Source organism: Pterocles gutturalis, unplaced genomic scaffold (assembly GCF_000699245.1).
Source record: "Pterocles gutturalis isolate BGI_N339 unplaced genomic scaffold, ASM69924v1 scaffold48095, whole genome shotgun sequence".
Taxonomy (NCBI): Eukaryota; Metazoa; Chordata; class Aves; order Pterocliformes; family Pteroclidae; genus Pterocles; species Pterocles gutturalis.
In genome coordinates, this window is record NW_010140070.1 from 23,536 (window position 1) to 46,910 (window position 23,375).

Consider the following 23,375-nt stretch of genomic DNA (forward strand, 5'->3'; position numbering starts at 1 on the left):
AATAATATGATTCCAAATATTTACAAGTCTTTGGTATACCTATTTTTTGTTAAGGAGGGGCCTCCTGAAGCGTTAGTATTCTTAGTTGCTTCAGTAGTGGAAATAAAGGGGAGCAGGAGGAGGCCTCCTTCTTGAAAGTTAGAGTCAACAGGACCTCCTCAGGATGAGTGGCCTCCATCAGCTAGCTGGACTACAGTTAGTTCTATAAGCAAAATCAGGATCAAGGTCTAATCATGATTAGTGCTGTCCAAACATCATAAGAAGTTGCCCTTTACAAAGAATGCACCAGTGAAATCATGATATATACAATGAGAACATATGAAAACGGGGAGAGAAGAGAAAGTAGCATGACATTAGCTGATGTATACTACCTTGTGAGTGTTAAATACCTAATTCAGAATCATGACCAGGTTACTCACTAAATCATCCATCAAGGGCAACCACTGTATTAGAGATGAACTGTAAGATCTGATGGATGGTGAGAAGTAGCTTATAAAATCGCTGTAGTCAGTGAGTTTCACCCACTATGCAGCCTGAGAGCACACTATGCTATTCTGCTATGGCAATGGCTACAAAAAAAAAAAGATCACGTTTTCACCAAAATATGCAAGAAGGGTCCCCTAACAACTTACTTTTCTAATTAAAAAACTGATGAAAACATCAACTTTCAAACAAATTACAAAATAAACCACAACCCATTTAACATTAAAAATGCTTTATCATTGCACTTTAAAATAGCTACACTGACATCTGCATTCACAGGATAATATTATTGCTAATACTCACCAATTAATTAATAAAAATTATATCCTTACCTGATCGTACAGCTTTTCATCTACTAGGAGGTAAGTCTTTGCCCAACGCTTGAGGAACCATACAATATCTTTGCCCATCTGGGGGCTCAGGAGGTGTGTGAGATTTGCTCTTATTGCTCTAGATTCTACTTCTGACACTCTTAAAATAGCAGATAACAACCTGCAGATTTAAAATACAACGAGGATGCTGAGAGTGGGTTTTGGAGAAGCAATGTCACTACCAAGCACTTTCATTTTCTTGAAATATGACAGAAGGAACAGGATAACACAAAGGAGTCCAACTCTAATGAACTAAAAAGCACCTGAATTTATTGTTTTTAAATACAAGGAGAGAGAGACAGGATAGACTGGCAAATAGCCTCCAAAAAGTCAGAATATGCATTAAAAGATAAGGTGATTGTCATAAAAATTACTGCAACCAAGAATCCTCACAAGCATTCTGACATTGAGGTAACAAAGACAAATGGACTACGACTTGGAGTGCTTGAAAAGCTTTTCTGAAAAACTGATTCTCCCTTCCTTGCACCATCAAGCTCAGTGACCAAGTGGGGCTTAACTGTGCAGCTTCTGCAGTGTGATGAATACTAAAGAACAAATACATAAATGATCAGTTATTTCTCTCTCATTACTGCAGATAAACAGTCTGAAATAGCAGATGACCAGGTGATTGCATTAATACCATCAGTCCATAAAACAACATTAAATATTAGCTTTTGTAGTATATCAACTAAATTTGGTAAGAATGTGGTAGTGTGCAAGGAATTTAAGGGGTGACAGCAGTTTATTTCTTGAAGATGTTTCAGAGCTATTGCCAGAGAGTCTCAAATCTCTCCTTATTTAGGTCTGATTTTATTCCCATTACCACTGAGACACTGCATCAAGAAACCCTGTTTGGTGGCCACTTCTTGAAGCTGCCAACAGTATCAGTGAGCAGTACTCAAACTTCTAAATATTAGGCACATCATTGCTAATAAAGATCCATTTTTTTTTCTATTGTCTTCCAGAAGAAGAAAATGTTAAGTACACAACAACTAATATTGAGTGAAGAATCTTCCATATCAATTAAAAATGGAATGCTGTCTTCTGAAGTGTGAGGATTCAAATTGAGGAGTCCTTTGTGGGCATCAGCCTTCTTGCAAAAAAGAGAAAATCCCCTCTCCAGCTCCTTTCATAGGCTAATAGTGACATGCATACATAAGTGACAACAATTCCTCCTGTACTGAAGACCAACTGAGCTGTTACTGCCACGCTGGGGCAGTAATTCATGCTCAAACTAGACAAGCTCATTGATGCTCTGGAAAGCATTTGCTTAAGCTGTACATGTGTTGAGTGAATTATACAGAATATTATCTAAAGATTTTGATCTACCAAGTTTTTAGTAATTTAAGTAGTTTTAAGGATTTTCTGTAACAAATAGATCAAAGATGGGTTTTCAGTAAAGATCTAAAAACATTTCTGTTTTTTCCCACGACTTTGGCTTATGTCCTCTGTTATAAGACTATTAGGTCAAATCTAGTCATTTCAGCCTTTCCATCTTGACTCAGTTTTATCTGCTTTGATGTTTTACTCTCATTTTTCTTCTCAGTCCTCCTCTGGATCATCTTGACTTGAAATATCATCTGTATTTATCTTGCCTTTCTTTAACCCCCCCAAAAAAACCCAGCTTTGTCTTTGTTGTCTTTTCTTAAACCTCTTTTACAGCATTGCCTTAATATTTCTGTTATAAAACCATTTTTTATAAATTATTTGCCCTTACTTGACTACTAGTTAAGAGACATATCTTTTCCAGTGTTCAATGTTTACATATTGCTTTTTTACTTTTCAAATTCACAGAAGTCCACTCACAGTCTCACATTTTTTCTCTCTGAAAAAAGCACTTAACGTATTTTCAAGATGCATCCTTACCTAATTACAGAATCGGTTCTGTTGTACCCTGGGATGGAAGAGGCCTTTTCTCCTGGGGATCCCAGAATCTGAAGTGTTGTATTGATGTCAACCTCAGCTGAATGTTTAATGGAATATTCCATTACTTCTGGAGGTATTAGCGGAGTCTCTCCCTGAGTATCATTAGCCAAGAGGTAGCCTTACATTAAAAAAAAGAAAGAGCGATCACAACTTTCTATCCTAGGTTAACTTATGCCTTTTGATTAGAGCATCCATTGGCTTAACTGCAGACATCACACCAGAATCAAATGTTTGTACAAATCCTGATTAACACTATTTAAATACATATAAGTTAATTTTAGAATCCTTAAAGCCATTCAGTAGAGAAGAACCTGAAGCGACAAGAAACCAAGACTGGAAAAGAAACCACCAAATTAAAAAAAAATAAGCTTTGCTTCATGTGAAAGTACTATAGCCAATTAAACTATTCTCCTTCTGTTATGTGATTAAAAAAGCTTTGATTTTACAGCTTCCCCACCAAGTCTATCTCATTTGGGTCTTCTGTTCTGCTAACATTTCAAATCTATCAGAAGCTTTCAGACACCAAGCATGTGCTATAATAATTTTTTCCTTGCATAGCAACTGCAGATCAGGTGCAGCAAGGGTTTTTATACAATACTCTGGTGTCCAGATAATTAATACTAATTCCAGCTTTAGTCATAGTTTTCAACATCTGATCTCATAAGCATCTGTGAGCTACAATTACAAACCCCATTCCACAGTGATACAAAAATATTATAAACACATTCACGTCAACATCTGAGAGCAACTAAAACATCAGATGTTCAAAAAGATCCCACAAAATATTTGATAAAGTATACAAAGTACTAACAAAGTACAGACACCGTCTTAGTTGTTGTGTTTTGCAAACAGATGTAAGATAGTTCCATCTAAAAATCAAAACCAAAAAGGTTCTAAATTCAAGTTCCCTGAAAAATAACAAAATGCCAGGACATGGATCATCAGCACTGAGAGATTCTGGAAATTACTTGATTCTTTGCCACCACTGAGAAATACTGTTATCCTGATCTCATGTTGATTCCCTTATAAAGTCATGTGCCCCCAGACAAGACAACTGATATCATGAACAGACTAATTTCTTGAATAGGTTGACTGATAACACATCTCAAAAAATCTGTAACAAAATTAGTTGCGGGAATTTCCAAAGGACATACCTCATGTAAAGATTTCATCAGTCTTTAAAAAAAGATAACGTTCACGTTACTCAAGCCAGATTAAAGTAAAACAAAAGCTTTGTGAGTAATGTATGTAAGGTGAAAGCATCATAAGGGATAAAATTTACAGTCAATTAAGAGTAGTTGATATACAGGCATTTTTTTTTTTCCTGAGGTGTTCCAGCTGCAATAAGAACAGCAGAATAAGTACTTTTTAAAGCTGTTCACTAACCTGTGACTAAAATAAGCCAATGAATATCCTCATACAGGTCATCAAGCACTTTATTGTCAATTGAGCCTGATGCTGGTGAGGCAAGTAACTGCTGCTGATGTCTTTGCAACTGACCATGGAGCCTTGTCACTCGGTCTTCTAATAAACTGTGGACAAATAACAATAAAATAACTTCACACTCTTTTTAATTGTTTCAGCAAAGTAAGGCTTTTCATATTTTATGGCTTTATTGATTTTCATTCACGACTATTTTTTTTTGTACCTTGTAAGAAGAGGTATACAGTGTTCTGCAGCAATTCTCCCCAGCATGCCTACACTGGCCAACTGGTCACAGAACTGGTCTCTGTCATCTTCCTGCAGTTCACTTATTTCTTCTTCTTCCCGAGAGGCCACACCATTGGCAGTCTGGTTATTTCAACAAAATTAGAAGCAAACAGTTAGTGTTATATTTGTTAAATTTAATTATCAACACAATTTTCTACATTATGTTGGCTTTTTCCTTCAAGGTGTTTTGCATGGATGAACAACAGACTCATACTAATTTAGACAGAGGAGTTAAACAGAGGAGTGAACACGGCTTCATATTGTTTTAAAATCAGCATTCCACATGTTCATAAGCAAAACGCCACATTCAGTGAATTGTACATTTGCTACCATTTCCAATAGTGTTCTTAAGTCAAAAAATTCACTGTTTGTGAAAAGAGTCAAGGATAAAAAGTTATGAAAATTGATACTTCTTATTAATAGGATAAGCACGGGCTGGATGATAGCAAAACAGCTTCTTTACACCACAGGGTATATAAATCAGCTCTATTGAGCACCCGCTGCAAGAAGTACAATATAAGGCAGTGAAAGACTGGCTCACAGAGATTCTCTGCAAACCCAATGGTCAGAAGACTGCTGAAGTACATTTGCATTTCAAATCGCATACATAGCAGATGAAGAACCGTTTTAAACACTGGAGCTTCCATGCCTTCCCCTATTCACTAGTCAAAGATACTGTTCTCGGTTGTCCAAGATCTTACATAAATCACATAATTGTTAGTATTTTTCATGACGAAATGAAAATCATCTATTTCATTAAAGATTTTCCATAACCCATTGTTTGAGGGGAAATAGCTTTAAAAAGTAAATGCCATAACCTCAGGAAAACAGAAGACTAATAATAATCATCATCATCCAGTTTTATTTCACGCTGAGGCAGAACTTGCACTGTTTGATTTCTCAAAGCTTATCTTGTCTGCATTATAAAACTACTTAAATAATAAACAGACCTTATTCCTTTAAAAGATGAACCACGATACATGGAAATTAAATATCAATGTTAAAAACATTTTTTAAAAAATATCTTAAAGAATCACAAAATTTACACAACTAATGAAGTAAAATACAAGTGACAGAGAAAGCTATCAGTCTGCTTTGTTTCTATAAAGGCTCCGGAAAACTGAATCCACACACAACTCCTTATCTAAAGTGCATTTAACCCATCTTTTCTTTATGTAACCCAGCAAATCATTCTCTTTTGGCAACTTCAAAGTTGCAGCTGTTTACTGAAGAGTGAGCCTCTGCTCTCAAAGCAGAGACTGAAAGTTCCTGTTCCTGCTTTGATATTGAACAAGAAGCATTCTAAAATGCCAGCTGTGGCTTTTAAAAGGTTACTCATGGGATAAACGACTTATCTCACAGAATGACATGAATTAACCTGTGTATACAAGCTATGTCAAGACCGTGTGATATGAATTCAAAGTTCTCTTGTGAAATATTTCTCTGTTTTGGCACTGTTATTACCATCTGTTACTTACTGAGATAGCAGAATTAAGTTTTATATGGTGCTTTTCTATCTCTGAGATCATTGCACAGCATCAAATTAAATAGAGATTTTATACAGTTATTGAATTGAAACTATGCAATAATTAATTCATCCAACATCTACATCCAGCTTTCTGTACGAGAATCTATTCTAGTAAGATCCAGACTCCTGGCAAAGAGACTATCTGCTTTCTTTCTCAATGGCTCAAGACATACTTGCAGTACTTTTAGGTTTTTTTTGGAACTGTCACCTCAAAAATTCAATTTTATCCAAAAGAACAACATGATACTGCAAGTTTCTTCTAGTCTGAGCATATTCATTCTACATTTTTTCAGATATTCATGCATGTCAATTATACTTCAAAAGTATACTTTGAAGAGAATGTATGGGAGGCAAAAAAACGTATAAAAGGCTTCCAGTTTCATGGGGGATTTTAACTAGGACCCAAGTCCAGAAAAGGATGGTCAAAAGTTTAGTCATTGCATCTGTGGAAAGAACAGTGAGATGCACATTGATTTGACTAACAGGTTTACTTTTCCCTATTTTTTTAAAGCGATTTCCAACTTTGTATTCCTTTATTTCCTCTCCAGAATGAGAGCACCAGCGTGGAAAATGACCATTGAGTAACAAACTCAGCAAACTTTTCATTTCCAAAGTCACAAACAGTAATTCAATACTAGCTCCCTTGAGCTACACAATATAGTACACACTAAAAGACACACACTAGTTACTATATATCATCATCAAGAACTACTAGAATGAGGGCTTACCAAATTCCTTGTACCATCAGGAGCAGCTAGATGGCACTGAATGTAGGAATTAAAGACCTGAACAGCATGTTGGGTAAAGAAACCTTTATGGAAATGTTTGTCATCTTGTACCAAAGTAAGCCAAGATTCCAGCAACTTATCATATGCTTCCATATAGACCATGTCATCTTTGTCAAGCTGTAAGAGATGAAAGAACAAAACAAAAAATCTTATTACTAAACTAAAACAGAACATACTTATATCATTATATTTTATAGACGTTCTTCTAATGTTGAAACAATTAAAAAAAAAATCAGTCACAAAACTGATAGCCAAGGATAGCCAAGAAGATATCAGAATGAACTGAAGCAAAACATTGGAAAGGTCAGTGCAGCTTTCGTGATTGCTAGGCTTTAAAAAACCCTGCCAAAGTATTTACTTATTTCTCTTCATCCAGTGTTTAAAACCAAAACAGTCTTAAATTAAGCCTTAAATGCATAATCACCAAAATACAGGAGCTACCAAGCTTTTACCCTAAAGGTGCCAAGCTCTTCTTAGTAACAACAAAGAACTAAGCCACTTCTTTTTTAATTAAATGGACAAACAGAGAACATGTGCATATAGATTTATATGTATTGCATTATTTTGAAATAAAAAGAGAGAAAAGATGATGATTCTCTCTTCCAGAGTAAATCACTGTAAGATTGCATGCGTTCAAGAAGCCCTTCTAAAGGAAGCCAGTTTGAATGATGATACACAACTTCTCATTGTATGAACAAACACAAGAAAAGCAGAATTCCACAGAATAAGCCTGCACTTCCAATTGCTTACTGCATTTTAACTGATGCTTCATGGTGTTAACTGATGTTTCCTATGTGTTTCTACATGGTACGTAAGTTGCAAAAGGAAATAACATACCTGAAAAACAAAGTCCTGGGTTACAGGCAAACTAAAGAACCCAAATAGCAAAGAAGCCATTTATTTTTAAAAGCATTTTTAATGTATGTATCAACTTTTTTATTTTATGCAAAAATTGAACTTTAGTAAATATATCCAACGTCGAAGAACTTAAGTGTGTCTGTACAGATAAACATGCTGCTAAAACAGGACATTTCTCTCATCTAAGAAGCCTTCTCAAGTTTCAAACCATAGCTTTGCTCACAAAAGTTACTTTGAGATAGCAGAGCTTAGTAACATGAATCCTTGATGAAATAAGGAGATATTAAGGCCTTAATCATGCTCCAGAGTTATTCCAGACTTTCAGTGGAGTTACAAACACAGCTGGATGAACAGGCAAGGAAAAGAAAACATTGGCTGGATGACTGATTATGAGGCAAACCTGGTATCACATTGGAAGCATTTCAAGATAGCTTCACAGCATCATTTTGGAACTGCAAAGTGGTCATATTTACAGAATTTAAAATATGGGATACACTGATGCAAGTGTGAAAACAAAAGCTGTAGACAACAAGGAGAGGAGCAAAACTGTATTCAACACTAACATAAGCCACAAATTTAGGATGCACACCACAACATGTCTTTTAAAAACTTAGCTAAAGGACACACAAATTCATTGACAGTCATTCAATCCAGAAATATTTTGACATGTGTGTGCATAACACACTTGCATATATAACTTACATGCAACTTTTAATAATTTATAAGAATCCAGAGCATAAACCAATAAACAGATATGTCTTTTTATGAAGAACAAGCTATCCATTCCCTTATTTGAAAAGGTGATACAGAAGCAAATATAATAAAAAAAATGTTTTTAACACTTTATGGTATTCTCATAAGGAAGTTAGGATTATTAAGTGCCTCCATAAAGTACATGCCCAAAGAGTGGAAAGAGTTTATCCACATTGAACAAAATCAGACACAAAGGAGCCTTACTAAAAATTCCCAATCCTTATTTCAGATTAGCTACAGCTGGACTACCAAAAATGTCATCCACGCTGCTGACTGAGGAGCTGAATCACTCTGACAGATCAAACAGAAACAACAGCAGAGCCCAGTTCAGAGCTCAGATCTTCAGGAGAGGCAACATAAAACCAGTAAAGTCAAAGCAAAGGTGCTTAATTTCCCTAGTATGGGAAATGAAGAGAGAATTGGTACCTGTTCCTCCACAGTCTGCTGACCCTTTGAAGAAACAACATTTCTAAAATTTGTCAAGAAGCAACGAGCTGGAAAGAGTTGGAAGCACAGCAGAGAGGACCGAATTCAGAATGATTTCTCATATCATGTGTCACTTTAAAAAACATCATGAAACAGGAACAGTGCATTAAGATTCACGCTGACAAAAAGAAGCCTTTCACATAATTTCTGTTTCTGTTTGACTTTTCATACAACATCCTGTTCATACTCTTCACTAATTCAGATGTGCTATTTGATTTCCTTTTCCACATAACCAATAAGTGTTGAGCAAGCAGAAGCACAGCTGTGGACAAGCAACTTCTCTCAGACCCCGTGCTATTAAAGGAAGAGATTACTGGTCCAACTTGTGCCATAAACTAACCCACAGCATTGCTGAAGCTTACTGTCCTCCACCAGTGTAGCTGTTCAGACAAACATTCCAACTTCCTTCAGCCAACCTCCCCAACCCCAACAGGCAGGTTAATGTGGAAAAAAAAAAAAAGGGAACATGATGTTTGGATTGTGGGGTTTTTTCCTCCTTGGTTGAAAATCAGTATTAGCTGCTTTGAAGTGGTTTGCATATTATGGCTTGGGACCTCCAGATTTTGAGTTTCGACAGCAGGCCTTCAGCTAAGTAGATTCCTTGTGCCTGACAGAGTTTCTGCAATGTTCATGAGTTGTTCTGCTGGCATACAATGTGTCAGAAATATGGGGAAAACAGCTTTTCTGACCAGCAAAGCTTATGGAGTACACCTGCCTGCGTAGTGCTGCACTTTAGATTTCTGAAAAGTTCCAGGAATGTTATCTCAGGACTCTACTGAGCCCAACGCACACGGTATTTCATCTATCGAAAGCTCTTAATCACAGACAGCACATGAGCTCACAGAAGGTGTCGCTACAAGCAGTCTAAGCAAAAAGCTTGCGGAACACATTATCCATGGCCAGGACACTGCTAAGCCAAAAGATTGTTTTACAGGCACAGCTCACTATATGTTTATGCCAGCAATAGCTTAAAAGTCTCAGTAGCATGCCTTATTGCTGACACACTGTTAAGGTATAGAAATTATTTTTGAAGGCTCATCACCACAGAATTCTGTACCATCCTAGAAATCAGAGAAACAGCATGATGTTGAGATACTGTAAGAGCTATGAGAGAAGTGGTGAAAGTGTAATGTTTCTCTTTCCACAGAATGATATAAATATTCAAGAACAGTGTGCAAATTCTCTCTTAAAAGAAAAAATTCTTGCATTCTCTCTTTCCGATGTTGCTGAATCTAAGAAAATTTAAGTTTAATAGTGAAAGGACCTTCTTCAGCAAAAACTATGGGATTATGTAAGTATGGGCAGCCACAGTTTACTAGCCATAACTGGCCAGTCATTTCCAAAGCATACTCCTTGTACCAGACAGTGGTACAAGCTACGGTAAGCTTTTGATGAGAGACAAAGTGTTTTTGAATGGCATTATGTTGAGCACTGTTTTCATTAAAAATTGTTGCATATTCTAGCTCTAACGTAACAAGTGACTAATTGAGGAAACAGCATCCCTTTAGTCCCTTTAATTTAATGATAAGTGTCTATGGTTTTGCTGAATCTTTCCTGTAAAGGCTTCAGGAGCATTCCTCAGTGTGCTGGTGAGTACCAGAATATATTTTCAGTATTCTACTAGAAAAACCTCAAAAGCAGGGAAAGTTTTGATCAATAAGGTTTGGAAAGTAGCTGTATTTTAGAGTCTAAAAATAATCACCAATTTTTTGATTAAGACATGAACACACTTGAAAGTTTAACTAAGTGCTGGGCCAAATGTAATACATTTTAACTCTGCAACAAAGACATGATCTAATGCTCTGCAATTAATGCTAATTAATACACCCGTGATCTCTGGTAAAGAAACACGTCCGTCACCTTTATAATTAAATACTTCTACAATTATTTTCAAACTCAGGTAATTAAGCCCAGTCAATATAGCAAAACTGGTAAAAATTAATACTTTATAATGATCATGGGGAAATATTGGCTAATATCTTGATAGTCTCATTTTAAATCAATAGCTACTGCACATAAATAGCTCAAGTGCAAGAATATTTGCCTTAATTCTTACAGGCTATTTCCTTAGACTAGGTCTCCTGAGAAGTTTTTATTTTTAATGCAAGTTTTAGAAGTGAAGACTTAGACTATCCCAACAGCTCTTTAATGTTACAACCAAAGTTTGAAAGGAGTAAACAAAAATCCTCTGAATTCCTGTGCTAGATTTGCACACAGAATTACCATTTGAACTGCGTCAGCAATGAAGGGATGATTTGGCCAGCTTAGAATTATGGGGTTAACAACAGATCTTAACAGCTACATTCAGTTAAAACATAAGTTCCTGACTCAGAACTCCTGACAGCAGTTAAGTTTCAGTCTGTCCATATGTTCCTTTAGTCATTTTAAGCTTTCAGGCTGTAGTTCGTTCATTATCTACAACAGTTTTCAGAGATGCCCTACCAGGGCAAGTCAGCAATATTTAAAGACTTTCATATTTTTAAATGAATCCATTCTTTTAAAAATGAAAATATGAGACAGATGCTATGAATCCAAAGTCTGAAAGATGCATAGTGCGTAATTATGTTCATTATGTTGTTTGAAACAAAACCAAAATCCTCTCAGATGTGATTTCAGAAATATCTAGAAAAAAACTACTGAATTCACAACACTTATTAATAAAACAGACAAGTTCTCATGTCACTTATGTTTATCATAAATAGAGAGAAACAAAAAAAAACTACCTACTATTTGAGAGTGGATACTTACCACTTCTTCCAAGGCAGCACTTCTTCCAAAAGAACACGTGAGGTGTGCAAGGCAGTTAACAAATGAAGAGAAAAGATCATTTGGAATGGCAGTTAAAATATTGCGAGGAAATACGGTTATCAGGTTGCTGATAATACTGGAAATTCCCACTGCTTCGGAGTCTTCTATTTCAATTCTACAGATAGAAATAGCAATTAGTTTTTTGCCATTAAGAAACGTGCTAAAAGTGAATTATTTTGTTGATACAGTTTCAACCAATAAATCTATTTCGTATTACTTAAGAAGCACCTACTTCAAACTGCCTTTTCTTAACTTCAGTAATCCAACAATAAGCACAAATTATACCCAGAAATAAACAAGCCATATCAGTTCTCCACACAGATATGCTACACTCCAAACCAAAGATTAAAAGATGTCATCTAAATTTAGAGAGCAGGCATACATACCCATTGATAGTATTCAGTAATCCCTCAATGAAGTGTGCCAGGTAATCAACTTGTGAACCTTCATCGGGAAAGACTGGCCCGTGCAAAGACGCCAGCTGTGCCAGACACTGTAATGAATCTTGGGCCATATCTGTATCTTCTCTGATTTTTCGATGTACCTTTCAGGAAGTGAGATAGTTAATAATACATAGAAAATAGGGTGTTCTGACAACAGTCACATGGCTCTCAAGCCAAAAGAGCACACACCAAAAAAAGCTTACTATAACTTCCATTCAGTCTGAAATGCAAGGGTTTCTATAACTCTCTAAACCATAGTAAATGTCAAGATCCGTGACTCAGCTCACAAAATCACAAGCCTTGAATTAACTCACTGAAACTAACATTTAGTTAAGTCTCACCTACATGCTGAAAATTGAACTGTCTACTGAATGTTATGTCTTAAAGAGAGAAACAGATGCCAGCCAGTCAGACATACTGCTCCTTCTAAAAACAGCAATAACGACAGTCATCTCTATTATGCTAACTATGCCTAGGCTACGGAGTCTTGCTAAAGTTAGTCAACAAGTTCAATCAAGATTATATAGATGCTTCTTTAGCAGAGGTAAACACTGAAGACACATTCAAAAATGAACGCATCACTTCCTTGGCAACACCCTTACATTATACGAGGCCAACAGTAATCTTCCTGCATTTCTGTGAACTGTTATGTCATTACTTCTGCTGGTGAGGCTTTCCAGATTAAAATCTTAATATTTCAGTCATCATATTCTACATGCTTATATTAATTGTCAAGTATAGATTTAAAGAATATTTTTTGGCTCATGCCTCCTACCTTTTCACATAGGATTTACTGAATAAATAAATATAGGGTAGCTTTTTCACTTAAAAGCCAATTTAGTTAAATTATTTCAACAATATTATACATAAAAGTACAGTTAAAACACTAACCATTTCTCTGTTGCATTATAGCTGCAGCTTCACCCAACTCATAGCTAGCTGGATTAGCTACACAGTTCATCTCTGAAAAATCAAACTAGCAGGAGAAACAAACCCTGTAACAGAAATACCCCTTCTAATCTACGTCCCACAGTAGGCTGAGATTAGAACTGAAGGCTCTCTCTTTAACATGGCAGCCCTGGCAACTTTTGCAAGGTTATTAAAATTTCTTAGATCAGATAAATTAATATAAACTACTACCATTCACTTACATTACTCCAAATAGCAAACTAATACTAGAAGCCTCTACCATTGAAAATCAGGAATCTAAAACCAAAACTGCCAGCATACTGCCCTGGCTAGTATTCATTCAAAAATAATCCAATACAGTCGGGATTGATTTACTATTAAGTAGAATGCAAATGTACTAAAACAATTCTGTATGTTATTCAAAACATTCTTATAATGAATAAGTAATTGTAAACCAACCAAAGAAACAGAAATCTGACAACTTCATCCTATTAAACGAGGAAGGGTTAATATGTAAGCCAAAAAGTTATTTGCATGTGGAGGTTTCACAGCTGACAGCAGCAACTGTCTGGATAGTCTAGACAGCTGTTCAGATTGTGTGTAGCTGCTAAGAGTTCTGCCAGTGATTTTTTTCACCTTTTCAAAACTGCTGGAACAGATAAACTTGCAGTCAAAACATAAAATTTTTTAAAATTCTCATTTCTCAAAAAATCCTATAAAGTAAGGACAGGTATCCAAGCACGTATCAGACAACTCTCAAGCAGCACTGAAGAGTTACATTTACTTTGCCTAATAACAACTTAGTCCGATGTTTGAGCACATTATTTCTCTGCTTTACAAAAGTGAAAAAAGCCTGAGAATTCTGCATTCTCAGGTCCCAAGAGACGTAACATAAGACAAAAATCGCATAGTAAATGAATTTACAAGCCAATATACGTTGCTGTCGCAGTAACTCCTATCTGAGCGAAGACTACAAACTTCTCCCCCCAACAGTGGCAGGAAGAAAACAAAACTAATTTTATCCAGTTGAATATCATCAGGCTTTTTTAAGCTATAGAAATTAAATATTACATTCTGCTATCGCAACTCTACCTCTTCCCCATCCCTCCTAACTTAATCTATTTTAACTTGTTTGAATGTGCTTTGTGCTGAGGAAAGAGATGCAGAATTCTGCATGCTGAAACTGGCTAGAAAACTGCAGTTACATTACTTATTTTCAGCTGTTCCATTGAGCAAATGCTTTAAGATCAGCAAACACATACTATTCATTTGATCTTTTGAGAGCCATTACACCTTATCTGAAAGACATATTCTACTACTGCTCACCATGCTTGGTTTTGTATGATGTATCCATGTTCAAAAGTATTAAATGTATACAAATTTAGATAACTACACACTTTCTTCATTTGTTAATGGTGATCAATTTAAGGCAATTTATAGGCAAAAACATATTTGCTAACCTAGGAAAAATACAATCATTCTGTCTGCTTTGATAAGCAAACTGAAGTTAACAGAATAAGTCCTACCTGATCCAAAAGGAAGAGTCCAACAATACAGTTTTAGAACAGAAAGGAGCTGCTTTCCCTGTAGTCTGGACTATGAAAGTTGAAGAAAGAAACTTACTGTAAAGAAAAGCTCCATAACTCTGCTGTCCAGGAGGGTCTCGCGCCAGGATTCTGTTGGCTTTAGCATCACATTTTGTGAGGATTCAAACATAGCTATATAATGTCTGCCCAGTTATCTGGTGTCAAGGTCAACAATAACATTCCTACTTGGCTTTAAAAAAATCCTAGATACAACAGGATCCATTCAGAAAGAATGTAATGGAAACAAACTTTAAGCCTCTTCACATACACAGCATAATTCATGCATGAGGCCAAGGAATAAAAGGTATTAAGTATTGAAAAAAAGAATGCTCCAGGAATGTTAGATAACAGTTTGATCATAATTATGAGACATACCATAGTGATACGATCACTTTGATAACCAGGGTGTCTAATGTGACACAGCGAGAAGGGAAAAAAGCAACCGCAATTAACAGGTGTTAAAATTTATGCAAAATAGGAAATAATTTTCTAAAAAATTTTCCTGGCAGCTTTTAAAAAGGCTTTATGATAGCTAAAGATAGCTCATTGAAATCTATATCCTATTTTTCTAAATAGCCAAATATGCATCACAGAATGCAGATATGTTAGCCCTGCATTAATCTACATTTTTTAATCACGCTGTGAAGAACAAAAGCATAAGGCACCACAAGGCATCATCATATTAAACATGTTTGTTAGAGACACGCATGAAAAATGCACACACCATGAAGCCACAATTTTGCTGCACTCATTTCAGTTCTTACCATATGTTTTGGCATAACTTAATTTACAAAATTCTGAAAATGCTTTAGTACATAAAAAAGAGACAAGAGCAAAAACATCTAAACAAGCGGGTTACATTCCTTGTCAGTCTGATCATGCAGGAGAGTGTTTATCAAAGATTTTTGAAAGTGCTTCCTTCTGTGACAAGCCCCAATCCAAGCAGTAGTAAAACTGCTTTAACTCAGCAACTTACGTTTTCATTTGTCTTTTCTAAACCCTTCATTATCCTCTCTGATCCCTTTCTAACCCAACCATCAGAATTAGCAACATGCTCAGCTGCACGTAATTTACTTATTGGTAATGAACTGCATTAACTTTTGTACAGTAAGTCATCAGGTATTATAAAAAACATGAATCAAAAAGTATTTATATGTCTACAAGAAAATATATTTCACAATGATATCATTCAAGAAAGCAGACCCCTTAACATTTGATGGGTTTTGTTTAAGAGAACAATATATAAAGCAAACATCTAGCTTAATATGAAGAATTGTGGCACAAGGCAGGATGCAGAATTTTAGTTTATTTACACTTGTCTTCTGAGCTCTTCCAAAACCAGAAATTCCTAAGAACACTGTGCAGAACCACATTCCAAAAAAGCAACTTTTTCCATGGCATAGCACCAAGCGGACCTCCACTGAGGGTGCGTGTCCAGAACTGTTGTCAGCATGTTATAATGCATAAGAACAATCAGGGATTTTGACAGTAGTGCAAAACAAAACCAGTTTCACCATTTTAAAAATTATCAGCTTGTGTTGAACCAAACCAGAGCTGCATTATTTCAGATGGGGAAAAACTAAAAATCACAGAATTGTCTATTTTACTTCCATCTGAAACACATCATTTAAGTGATCAAAATTGCTTCAGTTCTCACAAATTAAAAAACCCCCAAAAATATAGGTATGAAATTATCGTATGCAAGCATTCTTTATCAGGAGTAATATTACAAATTAAAATGAATTTTATCTGGCAAATTAAGCTATGCTTTTTTTCCTTTTCATTTGGAGTGTTTTAGGAAAAACAGTATTTTCGAATTCTTCATTGATAAGAGTGTTCTTTGCTGTAACTTTCCCATAAATTATTGGCTTGGAAATACATCAATATCAGAAGATGGTCACAGATACATTAGCAATCTCTGAAAATCAATTTGCTCTTTACTAGGTTGAACCTACAGCGGGGACCAGCTACATAACACTTTTCACATGGCATGAAAGAAGGGCTAGTTTGTTGTCACTATTTTAACAAGCCTCAGTATTTAACAGCCCTATCCTGTTACTTTTAGTACCATTTCTCATGCTAACGGACTGATGACACATCTGATAGTGGGATGGCAGATTTGTCGGTAAAATATCTGTTCACCGATCAATATAAATTATGCCTGCACCTATCATGGAGATCTTACACCCATTTTCCATCATGTACTAGATGTACACAAACACTGGCATAAGTCAGCTGTGGAGATGCTGCTGTGAAATACCTCAACTTATTCTGTGCTACAGTTCAGCCTTACTAGCAGCAGTCCAGTTAAGCCAAACCCGACAAAAAAAGGGCTCTAAATTACCTAGTACATGGCTGTACACAGGACAAATGCAGTCTTCATAATGAAAAATTAATTTACTTCTCAATATTAATGAGGAAACAAAAAGTACAAAACAAGCACGACACTTTTCTGTAAGCACTCAAGCTATAACATAGACTTAGGATGAGCATAGGTCAGTCTCCTATGACATCCTGGAGGGTTTGGGGTTTGTTTGTTTGTTTTTTTAAATGAAAAACAATTGTAAACCACTTCTGTTAATAAATACAAATATTTGTAACATTCCCAATTCTACTGAAGAATGAGGAACTCTCATTACAGTTCACTTTGAATGACACCAAAATCCAAGCTAGGAAACAGCAACCAGCAGCACGACAATGTTTCACACAGTTCACAAGGTTTAGGACACCGATTCCTACAGAGACTAGAAACTTGTTACTGAACAATGTCTGATTCAAGCACATGTACCAAGCTCTGCTGAAAAGCACAAGAATATAACTAGATACCTTTGTGTATGATAAGGCTCATATGCTAGTTAGTGCCTAGAGAGGAAGAGAAGACCCTGATTTTTAAGAAAGATTTTATCTTTGCCTAAATTTATGTATGTAGATATAAACTCTATGCTTTGTTACATTAGCTGGCGAAATAAAAGTGATCTTTTTAAAGTTATAAATTTATAATTTTAAGATTGTAATTCAGAAAAAAAATAGTGAAGTTTTATATGCTTCTTGGAGGATCATATTAAAAAAAGAAAATAAAAGATAAACAAATGTGGTTTTCCTCCCCCTCTTTGCCTCTGTTCCAGGAAGGGACTAATGGGTGAAGATGAGTATAAAAATATTTCATATCCTAAAGGCAGCCACGAGGGATTATAACATTTCACTTCAGGACTTCCCACAAATTCCAGTATCTAAGAATGGATCCCAAGATCTTTTTCCTAAGAGAGGCAAGGCTTGTCTTTCCACAAAGCAGTCAATTAGGAAGCCAAATATCAAAGCAGAGATTTCTTCCACCAGACCACCATCCACAGATTTGTCCAGAGGGGTGAAGAACAACTCAGAAATTGAGGGAAAACTCCTGGAGTGCTAAGGCCTGAATAACTTTCTTAAAAGTTATTTTAATCACTTTACATTTGTTGTTTGGAACATTTCTGGAGAGGTTTATGTCAGTCTTAGACTCACATTTTACAAATAAAGAAGTGCATTAGAAAGGTGCTTGGCAATCTGCCATCCGGTGTTATAATGCCAACATACTGATTTTATTTGGATTTTTAAGACCTCCTCTGGCTTGCTAGTTAGTCAGCCAAGCACATGGGATGAGTCTAGGAGCAACTGTCTAAAACTGATGCAGAGGCTTGCTGCCCCCTACGGAGAAATGCCTCGCAAGCCTTCATATAACTTACGCTCTCAGCAAACACACCCAGCATTCAGGAGAAGGAACGTACACTTTAATTATATAAACATAAGTGTTCTTAACCATCATGAGAATGAAACAACTACTTTGTGTTGGAGACACTGGACTCAGACTGCAGCAACAGGCATAGGAAGGGTAGGAAGACCCAAGCTAATTTGAAAACTGGCCAATTCTGGAGCTGCTAGCAGTATAGCCATGCCACTAGCAAGTCTCATGTTGACCACTCAAGTGGATTCTGCAGCTCCTGCTACATTTTGCTGCTCCAGTCATACATCTTAACAGTATGCAAGCTAGTCACTTTCAGTACCTATGCAGAAGTGACTGCAGATGCAGCTGCAGCTCAAGAGTCACACCTTTCCACCATATACTGGCTGCCATCTAGGAAGCTCATGACAAATCACTGCAAAACTGGAACTTAAAACTACTGAAGTAAGAGAACAGAAGAAGATAAAACCTACATATATTTTATCAGCTCCTCTTCATAAAAAGGGTTATTACTGGCCTCCTCCTCTTCTGACATTAGTGCTTTTAAGATCCTCTTACATTGCAAACTGATTTCAGAATTCATTCAGGAAAACCCAAATGATGAAACACTAATTGTTAAGAGGTCAATATCAATACAAATATGTTTAGGGCAATTATGACCAAATTCAGGGAATCTGTCAATCTTCTTGGTTTTGCCCAACTTTGTCTTAAAAAGTTGCTAGAAAGGACTGTCAAAAAAACCACATAGTACCCCAGAAATAATTTCTAAACATCAGGAATTTTAAAGTCAGGTCAGTTTTTCACCTAAGAGTGATAAGTCTGAAAAAAGTAAAATGTAGCTCTCTTTTTCACTTTCTTAAATACAGCTATTTTAGTTACATTGAATTTTTCTTTATATCCCAAACAATAGCCAGGATAGTACCCCAACCCTTCATCTTTCAGGTAAGGACAGACTGCTGTAGTAAATTCAGGATAATCCCAGGCTGCTAACAAACACAAGGCCTAAGGAAAGCAGCCCCGCTGCCAAAGGCAATCTGTGTTGTCACTCGTTGGTACAGGTTCAATCATTTCTGTAGCTGTGCACATCAAACTGGGGACCTCAACCTGCTGAAAAAAAATTTTCAGTCAGGTGGTTCCCTGCTCAGTATCGTGCTCATGGGAGGTGCTAGGACAGGATGCTTTTTCAGCAGCAATGCCAACTTGAATCATTTCTCAAACCAAACGTCAAGTTTTCTGGAGTGTTTTTTCATGCACTTCCATTATGCATAACAGATGCTATCAATCTGGGTTGGACCGAGTTCAAACCTTGAAAGTCTGCAGAACTACATGGTTCACAGGATCTCTCAGAAAGGTGTCTCATTCCAGCTTGAGGTTTAAAACACATTTTTGAAAGAGAGACCGAAGAGCTTTGTTCCTTTAACTGTGTGGCCAAGGAGCACACACACTTTAAAAAAAGAAAAAAAAAAAAAAAAAAGATGTTCAGATCAGACAAAAGCTTCAGTCAGTTCATACAATTGCCATTGCACCGTTAATTTCAATGGATCAGCATCCCATGAGGTTTACATAACCTGTATTTCAAATCCAACCCCCTATTCTACATTCACTTGAAAATTTGCCCGCTTGCCTCCAAGTGAGTCAAGGCACCAAATCCAAAACAAGGACTAAAACTCAAGTTCCATTTATTAATGTACTATAATCCATATGTTAATGAATAAGGGATAAAGTAGTTCTATGACAGCTCCTAATGACAGATAAAACACCTTTTTGTAGATTGTAGACAGCTGGACAAAAATATGTTTTGTTTAAGAACTTTTGCATTTGAGGACACTCATTCAAAGTCCATTAGAATGCAGCTGCCAAGAACAGATAAATCCCAAAGTCAATAAGAAGTGAGAAACACCTCTGGAGGTAAAAAAACACAGATTATAATTATATCCTGACTCCATGGGACATGTATGTCCATGTCAAGGTGCATCAAAGCCCAGCAACATTCAGCTCCTTAACTGGAGACTCTGGAGACTCACCATGTACTAAGAGTGAGATCCTTCCAGGCATGCTTGTAAACAGGAGGGCTGTACCTCTCAGTACTGATCACCTGCACTTCCTTAATTAGTCAAAACTTTCATTTAGGAAAAGATGAAGATGCAGTTAAAACTAGTTCCATCCGAGTAAACGATATCTAACAGTGCTGGAACAACACTGAAAAAAGAAACCCTACAGAAGCCAACATGCCACAACAGACTGCCGCAAGTTCTTAGTGCAACATAGCAATCTTATGTTATTGTAATTTCCAACAGTAGGGCCAAAAACCTCTGAAGCATCCACAAACACCAGGTGAACTAATACCTTGACGCAGCAGATAAAAATAACAATAGATGATTGCCCACGGGTTAGAAAATGAAATGGAAGAACCTGCATTTGACTGAAAGGAGGCCTCCTAAGTCATCATGCTCTGCCCTTCCTATTGCAGGCACTACATCCCAAGGGACTTGAAAAACACTGAGTTCCAACTTGAAAGTAGGTAGGTCCCAGCCTCTCTTCTTTCGTTGCACCAGTGAGGTGGCTATTCCAGAATGTATCTTTCATGCTAGCAATAGACAATACAGACTTACTACAATTCTTCTGTTATGACTGGTGGCAGCACTGTCCAAGGCTGCATTTGACAATGCAACACATACTAAGTTATCCTACAACAGCACAAGAACTCCTGAGAAGTGGAATGTTTTAATGCAGTTCTCACAAATGGTGATTTAAATAACATGCCTCTTGGCGATGGTCACTATAGAGTTCATGCACATTTATGCTACTTTCTTTTTATTAGAGATACAAGAATCTTGCTCAACATTATACACAAATACTGCAGATTACTGTTACGCTGCAGGGAATACTGCGAATCAATACTATCTTGCCAGGGGAAATACCAGCTAGAGGAAAATAAAAATATAACTGTGGATACAATGGATCATTTTACTCCACACTTCAAGTATTAAATTTATGCCCATTGCTTTGGCATATGTACTGTCAAGATTTGGAAAGAGAATACTGAAAGGATACCAACTCATCAATCAACAAAGTAATTCTTACATAATGTGCTATCTATTTAGAAACTGTAGCCAAGTTAAGTTTCACTGCCCATGAGCTAACAATCAACATTTACTTTTAAACCAGACTTCTTAACAAAGAGAGATTCATGCCACAATGCAATCAACATGGTGTTGTAAACCCCAACAGTTACTGAATCTTCGTCAGCTAAGACCCACAATTCTCAAGGATGATTAAAGCCATTCCAACTTCTGTGAAAACCGATTGCTACATAGAAGAGAGGGACCCAAGCTGGTGCTGTAATTCTTACAGGAAAATGAAATGTCCAACGGTAGGCAAAAAAAAAAAAAAAAAAGACGGTAACAAGTAGAGCAGAAGTTATTAAAAGATTTTAATTAGAGCCATGTTAAGAGCACTTGTGATGGTTCAGAATAAAGATCCACCCAATCTCCAGAAGTGATCAGAACTTGTTTTACAGCTGGACTATCTAAAGTCAGCCAAGTAGCAGAAAACATTGTTAACCTTAAGCAGCAGCATGGCTTGCTTAGCTACTTCAATTAACATTTTTTTACTAGCACCTATAGACTAAATCACTTCACATTATAGGGAGGTATAGATGAAAGATGGAATTCCCAAGACTCCACATGTTGCTTGTACATATCTAGCTCTAGCACTGCAAATCTTTGACTAGGATAAAGTGCTCATGAAGAACTAGAGCCTTCACTTTCAAACTGTAACAAGTTCACTATTTAGGATTACATCAAATTTGCACAGAGCAAGACTAAAATTCAGAGGGAATCACCACTGCATAACACAAGAGCATTTCCTTTCTATTTAAGATTACAGCTTAGGGGAAAAAATAATGTTCACATGTTATTTGAGTTCTTACAAATCCCAAATCCTCTTCCAAAAACTTTTATAAGATGCAATAATTTAACTCCAGTCTCACTCTTGTAGACACATGCACTGAAGTCCTCTCTGGACCCCTGCCAAAGCACTTCAGTGATTAATAGGAGTGGGATATTTACTTTTAACCCATGGCACCTTCCATAAAGACAATATAACTGGCATTCTGCTTTGCAGATGTGAACCAAGGAATATCCAGTTTCAAGGAAATGTCACTTTTGCTGCCTGCTGCGTAATGAACAGAATCAAAGACAACAGAAACACACAGATATCTATTGCCTTCTGACCATCAAACCAGGAAAGCAAATAAAATCTTCTACAGTGGATTTGAAGGAAACATCAAGATTCCTGCAGTATGTATAACTTAGCAGCACTTTCAAAAGGTTTTAAGAAAAAAGTTTATAGACCAGATTAAAAATTTGGCTCTTGAGAGAGCTTGCTGAGCATCTTAAAGACAGTCTAGCTATTAAAAGAGGCACTGTAAAGTTTTACTGCAAGTGCTGTCTTAATGGAAGCAAGGACACCTGTGTAAAAAGGAGATGGTATTTCTCCTCTCAGTTAGCAAATACTTTTCCTTCAGACCAAAGACAACCTATTACATGTTCTAGTACATGGCCATGCTATTTTATGGGGAGTTGGTCGACCATGCGCATTGCTAGATGACAGGGCATTTACATGCCCCCTCCTCTTCTCTGAGGGAGAACAGCAGGACAGATCAGATCTCCGCATAAAAATTCAACAGAGCTTAGACATCTTCACCATTTTGTTCTGCACTAAAGCAGAATATTACACTTTTCTTCTCCCCTGCACCAACCATACAGACTATCAACCCATAACTGGGGTCTGCTCTGCTGAACTAGTTTTGCCTTTTATACAAAATACTTTAAAAGTTTAACGAAGAGCAACAGCAGCTTCTGTATCTAAGCATCTGTTAGCAAGCAGGGAGTGACCAAGAACACTAATTGAAGAAAACATAAATCAAGGACTAAATGTAAGGCTTATAAGTTTGACATTCTTCTCTCCTCAAAGACTTTACTTATTATCCGCTAGAAGTAACCCA

General features: G+C 36.5%; 1 protein-coding gene across 1 annotated transcript in view; it reads right to left on the minus strand.

Moving 5' to 3' along the window:
• Nucleotides 1-23,375, minus strand: part of XPO4 (exportin 4) — a 53,417-nt gene that overhangs the window by 13,137 nt on the left and 16,905 nt on the right. The window contains exons 6-13 of the mRNA XM_010083520.1: nt 14,687-14,799; nt 12,098-12,255; nt 11,652-11,826; nt 6,747-6,923; nt 4,429-4,571; nt 4,167-4,312; nt 2,721-2,898; nt 816-975 (exon numbers count right to left, since the gene is read on the minus strand). Of these exons, the coding sequence (XP_010081822.1) occupies nt 816-975; nt 2,721-2,898; nt 4,167-4,312; nt 4,429-4,571; nt 6,747-6,923; nt 11,652-11,826; nt 12,098-12,255; nt 14,687-14,799 (1,250 nt within the window). The remainder of the gene's footprint in view (nt 1-815; nt 976-2,720; nt 2,899-4,166; nt 4,313-4,428; nt 4,572-6,746; nt 6,924-11,651; nt 11,827-12,097; nt 12,256-14,686; nt 14,800-23,375) is intronic.